This window comes from Montipora capricornis, chromosome 4, assembly GCF_036669925.1.
Source record: "Montipora capricornis isolate CH-2021 chromosome 4, ASM3666992v2, whole genome shotgun sequence".
Lineage (NCBI taxonomy): Eukaryota > Metazoa > Cnidaria > Anthozoa > Scleractinia > Acroporidae > Montipora > Montipora capricornis.
Genome location: NC_090886.1, coordinates 14,576,777 through 14,589,276, shown reverse-complemented (window position 1 = coordinate 14,589,276; position 12,500 = coordinate 14,576,777). Strand labels below are relative to the sequence as shown.

General features: G+C 42.1%; 1 protein-coding gene across 1 annotated transcript in view; it reads left to right on the top strand.

Annotated features, from left to right (window-relative positions):
* The window catches only part of LOC138046141 (acyl-CoA dehydrogenase family member 11-like), a 34,547-nt gene that overhangs the window by 7,055 nt on the left and 14,992 nt on the right, over positions 1-12,500 (top strand). Inside the window, exons 4-5 of the mRNA XM_068892820.1 lie at positions 10,138-10,267; positions 11,245-11,387. Of these exons, the coding sequence (XP_068748921.1) occupies positions 10,138-10,267; positions 11,245-11,387 (273 nt within the window). The remainder of the gene's footprint in view (positions 1-10,137; positions 10,268-11,244; positions 11,388-12,500) is intronic.

The window sequence follows — 12,500 nt, the reverse complement described above, 5'->3', positions numbered from 1 at the left end:
CACGTTTTGCTAGTCATGAGTTTTAATATTTTCCACAGTAGTTCAGTTCTAGTGTAGACTTCGTACGGTCAACTTCTTCATCCATCTGGATTTTAGTTCTATCTACACTCGTGCATGCTCATCATGAAGTTCTCTAGAGAGCTTCTAGTCAAGACTAGCATTGGTGCGTGTGCAAACCAAAGTAAGTTTTACTATTAAATTTTTCTTGATTTTAGTTTTTCCCAGTATTTAGTTTCGGTTTAAGTTAAGTTTTGCTCGTCTTATTCTATTAATATATTTGCTTTGGTATCTAGTTTTCAATCAGTTTTTAATCGTTAGTACTCAGCATGGATTTATTGATCAATCGACACTGATGTGATCATTGTCAAGTTTCTATCATCGTATTCTATAGATTGTTAAGCAGCTCATTTGATCTCATTTGTTGTTGTATTTCATTGATGTGCTATTTGAAATTATTAACGTTTACCTTAGCCTTCTATATAACTTTTTGTTACTTTTATAGGTAGTTAGCTAAAATTAGTTTCTGTTTTGCTTTTATCACCTTTCATGACCTTTCTGGATTCTGGCAGCAACACTTCCTTCTGTACAGAAAGCCTTCTAGAGAAGCTCAATATCAAAGGAAAGAAAACAAAGCTGACTCTAATGACCTTGAAGGGCAAAGAAGACCCGGTCGAGTGTTCCTTAGTGAGCTTGCGGATATCTGATCTCAACCAACAAAACATCGTTGAGCTGCCTGAAGTTTACTCAAGATCTAGGCTATCCATCCCAGTGGAAGCCATTGCAGACCAACAAGACGTGAACCGCTGGCCCTACCTGAAGGGTGTAACTATTTCGAAGATTGAAGCTGAGATTGGGCTGCTCATTGAGAGTGATGTTCCCCAAGCGCTACAGCCAAGGGAGTTCAGACCGAGCGAGAAGAACCGTGCTAGGCTGGGTGCTAAACGGCCCGTTAGGGAGAATCGCCCTCAAGACCCCAATTGCGAATTTCGCCCAGGTAGAAAAGACCCTTGACCAGCAGTTTAGAGACTACTGCAACCTGGAATTCAACGATACAGTCTACGAAACAAAAATGATGTCTCAAAACGATCGAAGGGCCCTAGATAAATTATTATGGAAAAAATGGTGAAACTAGAAAATGGTCATTACGAACTGCCTTGGAAAACATATCCCCCGAGTCTTCAAAACAACAGAACCATTGCTGAACGCCGCTCAGAACTATTGCGCAAACGATTAAGAAAGGAGCCAGTAGTGCACAAAAAATACAAGGAATTTATGCATGATCTACTGAGCAAGGATTACGCAAGAAAAATTGAAAGTCAAGAAATAGGACCTCTTGGCGCTCTCTGGTATCTGCCACATCATCCGGTGTTCAATCCTCAAAAGCCTGAAAAAATCAGAGTGGTGTTCGATTGTTCTGCAAAGTACTGTGGTACTTCACTGAATGACCAGCTGTTACGGGGGCCGGATCTAACCAATTCTCTTGTTGGTGTCCTCTCGAGATTCAGGGAAGAAAATACTGCTCTTATGTCAGATGTCGAAGCAATGTTCCATCAAGTCCGAGTTCGACCTAGCGACTGTGATGCCCTTAGGTTTCTGTGGTGGTTTGATGGTAACTTAGATAGCCAACCAGAAGAGTATCAAATGAGAGTCCACCCATTTGGCGGAGCTTCCTCTCCCAGCTGCGCTAACTTTGCTCTAAAGAAAACAGCTGAAGAGAACAAGGCAGACTTGGACGTTCAGACTGTCGATACAGTAATGCGGAACTTCTACGTCGACGACTGCCTGAAGTCAGTTCCCACAGATCAAGAAGCTATCAATCTCGCCAACCAATTGCGCAAGCTGTTAGCAAGACGCGGTTTCCATTTCACCAAATGGCTGTCGAGTTCAAAGAAGGTACTTGGGTCGTTGCCAGAGTCTGAGAGAACTGCACAAGTCAAGAGCCTAGATTTCGACAAGCTCCCCATTGAAAGGGCTTTAGGAGTATCGTCTTATCACTTTGGTTTCACCATTGTAATGAAGGACAGACCAGCAACAAGACGAGGCTTGCTGTCCATAATCAGTTCAATCTATGACCCGCTGGGGCTCGTGGCACCATTCATACTGAACGCAAAGCTAATCCTTCAATATTTGAGCTGCAAGAAGTTCAGCTGGGACGATCCGATACCTGAAGACTACTTGCGCCGTTGGCAGGCCTGGTTACAAGAACTTCCTAAACTCAAGGATCTGAAAAAAGACCGCTGCTTTAAGCCATTTAACTTGCAGATATTACCTCAAGCCAACTTCATCACTTTTCCAATGCATCACAGCAGGGTTTTGGCGCCGTTACCTACCTCGGAATCTCAGACCAAAGTGGTGCTGTTAAATGTACGTTCGTCATGGGCAAATCAAGGCTCGCGCCCATTAAACCAGTTAAACCAGTTGACAATTACTCGCCTGGAATTGTCAGCAGCCGTCATTGCAACCAGACTGGATAGAATTTCCCGAAACGAGCTAACCTTGCCAGTAACCAAGTCTTCCTTCTGGACTGACAGTACCTGCGTTCTCCGGTACATTGACAATCAAGACAAGCGGTTTCATACCTTTGTTGCCAACCGTGTTGCAACAATACATGATGCTTCTTCTCCCTCCCAGTGGAAGTACATAAACACACAAGATAATCCGGCAGATGATGCCTCCAAAGGCGTGCCAGCAGATTCCCTTCAACGCTGGATTAACGGCCCAGCCTTCTTTCCTCGCCTCCCAAAATGTGGCCTTAAAGACCAGCAGGCATGGCAAGCGCGATTGCAGATGACGACCCCGAAATTAAGACAGACAAGGGTGTATACTTACTCTGTGCGTCCACTCTCGATCCTGTCGCAGAAATCATCGAAAGATTCTCTTCCTGGTCGCGCCGTAAGAAAGTCATTGCCTGGATAGTGCGATTCAAGAGTAACCTTCACAAGTTGATCAAGAGCAGAAAGCCCAAGGAATCTCCACAAATCAAGCCTTTAAAGCAAGATCAGCCCCATTACCGTGACGCAGTTGCGTGAAGCAGAACATGCAATCCTTAATTACGTTCAGTATCAGTTCTTCGCGCAAGAGTACGAAGGATTAAAGAGCACAATTCCACCAAGCACCAGCAAACATAAGGTCCTCAAGTCAAGCAGCATTTACAAGCTCGACCCCGGCCTTATTCAAGGCCTTCTGCGCGTTGGTGGCCGTCTGAAACGTGCATCACTCGACACAGATGCCAAACACCCGATCATCCTACCAAAGGATCATCACGTGGCCAAACTGATCATTCTTTACTATCACCTCGTTTCTGGCCACTCAGGCGTAGAGTACACCCTGTCCCTTATCCATCAGAGATACTGGATAGTAAATGCCAGAGCCGCTGTACGTAGAGTGCTACAAAAGTGTTTTACCTGCAGAAAAACCCAGTCCCCTACAGGTCGACAGAAGACAGCTGATCTGCCTGTAGATCGCGCGTGTAAACCACCTTTCACCTTTACAGGTGTTGACTGCTTTGGTCCTTTTGAAGTCCGTCGTGGAAGATCCAAGGTCAAGAGATATGGCGTTGTATTCACCTGTTTAGCTCTCCGAGCAGTTCACATCGAAGTCGTGAGGTCACTAGACACAGAGTCCTTTATCAATGCCTTACGGAGATTTATTGCAAGAAGAGGCCTACCCGAAGAGATGCGTTCTGACAACGAAGGCAACTTTGTAAAGAGTGAGAAGGAGCTTCGAAATGCAATCAACTGTTGGAACTCAGATCCACGACTATCTTCTTCAACGCACTGTCAAGTGGACCTTTAACCCTCTAACTGGTTCCCACCACGGTGGAGTGTGGGAACAGTGTATCCGTACCATGCGCAAGGTGTTAAAAGCTTTGACCAAGGAACAAGTGCTAGACGACGAAGGTCTAAGTACCCTGATGTGTGAAGTTGAGGCCATAGAAAACGGTAGGCCAATTACGAAACTCTCTGATGACCCACGTGACCTAGAACCACTGACTCCCAATCATCTGTTGCTGTTGCAAGCAGGTCCTGCTGTTCTACCTGGAATCTTCTCTAAGTACGATTGTCACTACAAACGCCGCTGGCGTCAAGTTCAGTACCTTGCTGACGTGTTTTGGCGACGTTGGGTACGTGAGTATCTACCCTCTCCAGGAGCGGCAAACATGGAACAAGCAGCAGAGAAACTTTGCAGTAGATGTCGTTGTGTTGGTACTCGACGACAACAAACCACGTAATTCCTGGCCACTCGGTCGGGTCCTGGAGGTGAATACTAACAGCAGAGATGGGTTAGTACGCTCTGTCAAGCTGAAGAGCGGTACATCGGAGCTGGTTCGTCCAATCAACATAATAGTCCTACTGGAGGCAGCTGAATTTCCAAGTAACAGTGAGTAAGTATTCTAGTATGAACAGTGAACTCTAAAAAACCCCATTGCAAGTGGATTCAACTTTATCGGACATTATGTAATTGTTTATTAGCTATTATTAAATTCTCAACCTCGGATAATGCAATTCTCGTGCTCTGATTGGTTCACTCAATCTCGGTTATCAGCTCATATACCTTAGTTTGACCTTATATGGTAAATGATTGCGCTTAGCATTGCTAAACTAAAAACGTTTACGCCAGAAAGCGAAATTTCTTTCGGTATAAAGCAAAAGAAAAACGTTTTTGTGGAAAGTTTGGATCACTTTCGAAGCTTAGAGATACGAGAAAAGGTAAGAAATGTTTTTGTGATGAGCCTGCGTCTGTCTGACCACGAGGTATTACACAACATCGCATCTTCATCAACTTTTTTCGATTTCGCTAGGATTTTCTCGCTTTTTTCGCTCGTATTTCGTACTTCTAAACTTTTGGAGTTTAAGGAATTTAATAAAACAATTATTCCATTCGCGCTTGTTGGATATGAGAGTGGATATAGCCAAGTCGGCGCTACGCGCCTCGTTGGCTATTTACCGTCTCATATCCAACGCTCGCTCATGGAATAATTGTTAATTAACTTAGTTTCTTAGTCTAGTCAACCTCATGGTTCAAACCATTCTTTGCTTCTTGTTGTAAAGGCTATCTGCAGTATTGCCTTTAAGGGGCCGGAATGTTGGTTTGAAACGTGATGTTTTCTCTTTTATTTTTTACATTATCGCTAGTACGTGTTTCGGTATTTCTTTAAGGATTATCACCTTCATAGATAACGTTTAGTCACCGCTGTAATGGTTGCAAATTCCTTCCCCTAACACCCGCATAGGAAATGCGTAATGTTTTCTCAGTTGTCGCAGGCACGTTTTGCTAGTCATAAGTTTTAGTGCTTTCCACAGTAGTTCAGTTCTAGTGTAGACTTCGTACGGTCAACTCCTTCATCCACCTGGATTTTAGTTGTATCTACACTCGTGCTCATCGTCAAGTTCTCTATAGAGCTTTTAGTCAAGACTAGCATTGGTGCGTGTGCAAACCAAAGTAAGTTTTAATATTTTCTTGATTTTAGTTTTTTCCAGTATTTAGTGTCGGTTTAAGTTTAACTCGTGTTATGCTATAAATATATTTGCTTTGGTATCTAGTTTTCAATCAGTTTTTAATCGTTAGTGCTCAGCATGGATTTCTTGATCAATCTACATTGATGTGATCATTGTCAAGTTTCTATCATCATATTCTATAGATTGTTAATAACCTCTTTTGATCTCATTCGTTGTTGTATTTCATTGATGTGCTATTTGAAATTATTAACGTTTACCTCAGCCTTCTATATACCTTTTTGTTACTTTTTTAGGTAGTTAGCTAAAATTAGTTTCTGTTTTGCTTTTATCGCCTTTCAGTTCGAACCGACTTTCATCGTCCTTACGACTTTGTGATCTACCTCTCGTTTTTTTTTACCCTCGTTTTAAATATATTCTCGTTGTTTCAAGTTGCAAGGCTGTACCACTATAGGAACTTTGAGCATTTCTGTTCAATAAACCTTCACGCTATTGCTTTTAATTCGTCGTGTTCGTCCTTAACGCTGCGCACCGTGTTATTACGTAATTTGCTTGGTTCATGTTCTCCTCGTTCCACCAAATAAATTTACACCACCCCTCCCCCAAAACACTTTGATATTGGAATTCAGATATGGTCCAGAAATGCTCCTAATTGGATGCACACAGACTTCAATAAGCGTAATGGAGGGAATGAATAAAATTGTCTAGCTATAGACAGAATAAAATGTGTTATAATAAGACTCACTCCCAGAGGTCAAAACTTAATACTAGTCTAGGCACAGTCTAGAGGAATTACACGTAGTAGGAGTGCGTTGTCACTGTAGTGTTTACATCTGGGATCTCTCCAGCGCGGGAACTCAGTGGCCGAGTGGGCATACGACGGAAGATAGTGTAAGGAACATTGTCAACTAGGGTGTTTTTGATTAGCTTCGTTGTGATCCATAAGGATATTACATTGGCGACAAGGATGGCCAACAAGGGTTTATTGCCTCTGGATTTGTCTGGATCTGCTTCGCAAGTGGAGGAGAAGTGGCGAAAATGGAAGCGTTCCTTTGAATACTATGCTGAGAGCAAAGGCATTGACAAGGCTTGCAAGACGACTTCCAAGCTCTTACATTTTACCAGGATGAAGGTACAAGACATCTGTGAGGATTTGCAAGATCCTGGTCCCGTCCCTGAGACAGGTGACCATGCTTTGAACGTGGTTGGTCAAATTCAAGTGGAGCTGTCCGTTGGAAGCAAGAAGATAAACTCACAATTCGTGGTTACCATGATTAGGAGGTGTCTGCTGGGTCATAAAACGTCCGGGGATCTTGGTCTTCTTCGCATTGGCCTGAGCGCCAGCATTGAATTGCCTGAGTGTAATGTTGTCAGCAAGGACGTAGCTTCAGCTCTTCAGACAAAGTATCCAAAAGTCTTTGGGGGGAATCAATTTGCAAGCTGAAAGAGTACAGGCTGAAGCTGCATGTGGATTGGGAAGTAACGCAAGTAGCCCAGAAGCCAAGGCGTGTCCCCTTTGCCTTGTTTGAGAAGGTGACAGCCAAAATGAAGGACCTGATTGCCAAAGATATAGTGGAACGGGTGGATGGGCTGACATCCTGGGTAAGTCCTGTGGTGGTTGCACCAAAGGCAGCAGGAAATATCAGATTATGTGTGGACATGAGAAAAGCATTTCAGGCCATTGTCAGTGAGAGGATACCAATACCAACCGTTGATGAAGTGGTAGAAAACCTCAATGTCAGCGCAGTGTTCACAAAACTGGACCTCCATCTGGGATTTCATCAGATTGAATTGGATGAAGAGTCACAAGACATTACGACATTTGCTACCCATAATGGATTGTTTCTGTATAAGAAACTGATCTTTGGAGTGAACTCTGCTCCTGAGAAGTACCAGCACATAATAATTCAAGTGGTCTCAGAGATTGATGGGGCTCAAAATATTGCTGATGATTTGATAGTGCATGGCAAGATTATTGAAGAGTATGATCAGAGTCTCCACAAAGTGCTTCAGAGATTAGAGGAAAATAATCTCACACTCAACCCGACGAAATGTGAATTCTGCATGGAAGGTGGTCTTTATGGGAGTTTTATTATCAAAATATGGAATTGGTCCAATAGAAGGGAGGGTTTGTGCTGAGCACGAGGTGGTTTAACCTACTTCGGCGACTGAAGGCTGGAGTTTCCTAGGCTTGGTAGGCTTTGGTGCACGTTTCATCTCCAACTTTGCAACCCTTGCATAACCTCTCCGGGCAATCTCCAGGCAAGGCATCCCATTTGTTTGGGGCAACGTGCAGGAAGCATCATTTATAGAACTGAAACGGCAGCTGGCCAGTGCACCCGTCTTAGCCTATTTTGACAAGGACACACATACTCGAGTGATAGTAGATGCCAGTCTGGTGACCTTAGGGGCGGTGTTGGTGCAAGAGAAGAATGGGCAAAGCCGAGCAGTTTGTTGTGCAAGCAGGGGCTTCAGTCAAGTGGAAAGAAGGTACAGCCAGACGGAGTAAGAGACCGTGGCGCTGGTGTGGGCATGTGAGCGCTTCAACCTGTACCTGTACGGGCCTCAGACCTTCAATCTGGTGACGGATCATGAGGCCCTAAAGGTCATTTACATTGTACTCCAGGGGGTCTAAGCCATCAGCTCGTATCGAGCACAGGGTACTAAGACTGCAGCCTTATAACTATAAGGTATGTTATGTCACATCCCGCCACAATATTGCCGATGCACTCTCATGTTTCATCATTGAAATCCCGTTATGATGATGAGTATGTTGGAAAGGTTACGTTAGGATCTGTACCTGTAGCCTTAAAGATTCAAGAAATCGAGAGAGTCTCAGCTGAAGATGAGGAACTGCAAGTAGTGCGTGGTTGTCTTGTTAGTGGAAACTGGGAGGGGGCTCCCATAACATAAAAAAACTGATCGTCATTAGCCATGTCATCCTACGTGAGTGCTTCATCGTGCACATGAGGGCCACCAAGGGGTTGGGAAAATGAAAGAGAGACTGAGATCGAAAGTGTGGTGGCCAGGTGTAGATAAGGATGCAGAGCGCAAGTACCGACAGTGTTATGGGTGTCAGCTTTTCACCAAGGAGACTATAACTCCACCGGTGAAGACAACACATGGCAAGATCTGGTTGCATCTTTTTTATAAAATTTCGAGTCTAGGGTTTGTTATGAAAACAGTTTAGCTCGTTGCCGAAAAATGCGTGGAAACTGCTTACGAACTTCATCTTGCGAACGAAATGGAGTGTTTTTTTCAATGTTCAGGAAAATAAGGGTCTCAAAATAGTCAATCTTTTTGGTTTTTATGTTTGTGAGGATGGCAAGAAGCTGTGTTATCACTAATGTCAGACATTTCTTCTGTTTTATGCGGAAAATATCGTAATTATGCGGAGGATGCGGATTTTAGGGCATTATGCAGATCCGCATTGCCGCATCCCATCAGATGCCATGTTAAGTAATGTTGTGTATTTATTGCTTTTCAGTATAATTGTTAAAGGACATTAATTAGTCACACTTATTGTTGTACTAAGGTAGCGGGGGAATGTAGTGTTTGTATTTAAATGTGGGATCTCTCCAGGACGGGGACCCGGTGGCCGAGTGGGCATAGGACGGGACATTGTGTAAGGAACCAGTGTGAACTAGGAGAGTGTTTTTGATTAGCTTCTTTGTGATCCATAAGGATATTAAAGTCACTGACTATACCAGCATGAAGTATTAGTATTCCTGGGCCCGGTTGTTCAAACGCCAATTAACGCTAATCCCAGATTAAAAATTAACCAAGGAGTTTATTTCCCTACTACTAAATGCTGTTCAACGCTGATATTCGGCAAAACTTCTACATTAGAAGAAGTCAATCTTGAAAAGCAAAAATAAGCAAAAGATAATTTCACCAAAAAGTTGAAAACATGAAACAAAAGTTTACACTAATCCTGGATTAAGCTAATCAGCTTTCGAACAACCGGGCTTCATTGTTTTGTTTTTTTTTTCACATTTATTTGATACACCAAGGCAGGGATGTCACCAAGCGCCAACTGCTGGTGAAAATCGCCACGTGAGGGTCCCTTAGTATTCTAGGGTGTCCAAATACAAAAATCCCAGAATGCAATGAGGCACTATAATAATAATAATAATAATAATAATAATAATAATAATAACTTTTATTTAGACAGCCTATCACAGTTTTCTAACTTGCAGCCCTCTAATCCAGATTGAATTGGAATTTGGAGTGTTGTTTTTTGAGGAGGGGTGAAACTGGAGTTCCCAGGGGAAAACCTCTCAGAGCAGAGTAGAGAACCAACAACAAACTCAACCCATTGATAACGTTGATTCTGTGAAGACCCCAGGGCACGTTGGTGGAAGGCAAGTGCATCGTCTCGACACCAGCCCTGCTCTCTGGGAGTGTACAGGAAGGGTTATTCTTAGATGGTCGCCCGTCCAAAAACTAACCCTGCCCAGCAGGGCTTCACATCAATCACCATTCAGGAATCAATGTCAACCCTGTAAGCCAACCCTATGCGCAACACTGGTAAACTAATACCGGTGCATGCACCTGCCCTGTTGGCTGTGGTTTAAACATAAAAGAGCAATGGTATTGCTAATGGGTTACTCAAAGTCAAATTTTGTTTAAAGAGTTTTACTATTAACTACACAATAATGATTCTGTCTATGTTGTATAGGTTTTAGGTCTGAGGGGATGCCTGAATAGTATATTGCAGGATGCTTATGATCATCTGACCAGCAGAGATCCCAAAGCATTCTGGACATCAGGCCAGTGGATGACTGAACGGAAAGGTGGATCAGATGTTGGTGAGTGGTATAATTTGAATTTGTCACTGCTACAGTGTAGGTTTCTTTTGGTTTGTACGGTGATATTACCTACTGTACCTTAGGAATGTGGAGCTTGCAAATCCTCAAACAAAAGTCCTATACAAAGTGTCAACTCACCTCAACAGGACAATTTGCTAAATGGGTTCTTGAGGGGTGAGTGTTTATTTCAAGGGTGCATAAACCCAACAAGCAGGTGGCCATGAATTAAAAGGTTTTGAGATTGGTTAGTGTCAAATGCAGACTGTGGTTATTACTGTAACAGTTCAAACCATTTGACAATGCTAACCAGCTTAGGCCTAATAATGCCTGAAATGATGTTTAGGCCTAAGGATTGCATCAAGAAAGGGTTTGGGCTGATTCTGTAGTCTGTATTTTATTATTGCTCTGCATTTTGCACAGACCACTGTTGAGACGCCTTTTTCGAAGGTCTTTTTCACCGCAATTCATTATGTGCAGTGTATGTAAGCTGTTCTAACATTTACTAGTGAGCTGTATGAAAAAAAGACAGATTTCAGTGATTAACATATAACACTGCAACAACTGTAGAAACAAATAAAAAGGAATATATTGCAAACCATTTTATACTTTTCACAACTACATGTACGTATCACAGCTACAGCATAACTTGAATATTAACTGATTTCCTTTCTTCCATTAAAGAAATAATAGTAGTAATATTATGAGATCCTTCAATGGTAAAACATTAAATTATTGCCAACCATTCAGCTTTTTGTTCTCGAGAGGTCGCACTTACTTGGTTACAGGACAAAAGAATGTGAAAGATGAAATTTAATATAAATTTAAAAGGTTTGCACGAAAACAGCATGGTACTATAAAAAGAGTTTGCTATGATGAGGGGGTTGGGTGTATTACTCTGGCACTGTGTACATTTATAAGTCCTCGCAATGACTGCACTGCATTACATGTACCTGTTGCCTAAATCTCCACCTATATAGCAAATGGTACAGAGACGATAGCAATTCCACAGGAAGACGGTACATACAAATTGCATGGGTACAAGTGGTTCAGTTCAGCAACCGATGCAGACATGACTTTCACTTTGGCAAGAGTGTTGAATTCTGATGGATCAGCTGTTCCTGTAAGTAAGTCTTCAGTCCCTGAGTTCACACCAAGCCTACCGTAATTTGAATTTGGGTGGACTCAACGGAGAAAAAGTCTGTCCAGGGTTACTGTTAGCTAGAAAAATATTGAGCAAGTTAGTAAATTTTTGCCTCATGTAGTTGGATTAAAGCCAGTGCCCATCGTTGTACATGTGTTCAGTCAGCAGGTGAACTTTTCAGTCAACTTGAAACATCGGTGCAATGTTACCCTTCATGTAGGTTTGATATTGGGACAGATATCGGCAGTGTCTTATACAGATTGAGTCAAGAGCCCTACAAGAAGGTTGCACAGATAGTTCTTTGAAGTAATTTTTTCAATGGAAATCTGACATCACTTCAATCAAAAGGCACGTGTGCAACTAGTTCCAGTCCTCTGCTGTGCGTTTCTGTGAACAACATGTAAAAGCTCTCAGGAAACGGAAGTAAAAGGTGGTTTTTTTCACCAGATGGAAACTGTCCTATCATTTTTCGCTAAAACTAGCATGGAATTTCTATTTGAACAAAAAATGGAAATGATATTTTGAAAAGTGTATCAAAGTATCGACAAAGTAGGGCCTTACAACGTCATAATTTTTTTGACAATTGTTTTAAATCCATGGTACAGATTTTGTGTTAGAATGTTCTCATACAGTGGCGTTAAAATTTGCGAAAAACATAGTTTTTAGGCTTTTTCTGTTTTGGTCATGTGATTTACCAAATATGGTTGTGAGTCGAACCAGACAAAGAAATGTTAAATAGAGCACACTTGGCAAAAAAGGATAACTGTAGAGTTAAAGGGACTTGAGATATGACTATTTGAAGGAGTCCATAGCAATGGTTTGGTAGTTGAGAGCTGTTGTACAACTGTTTGTTATAATTCTTAAACATACTGTTAAAAATTTCATAAATGTTTGCTTAACCTTTTTATGACATGTTTCTCAAAAATTATTCGACAAATGAAGGAAAATGTTGTTTTTTTTACTTCTTGATTGAAACAGATTTTCTTGATACACGCTCATGTTTCCTTCCAGCCAATCAAAAGGCGCATCTGACAATACGTAACCAATCAAAATTCATGTGATGTCACAGCCGTGTTTACCTACTCTCATCTA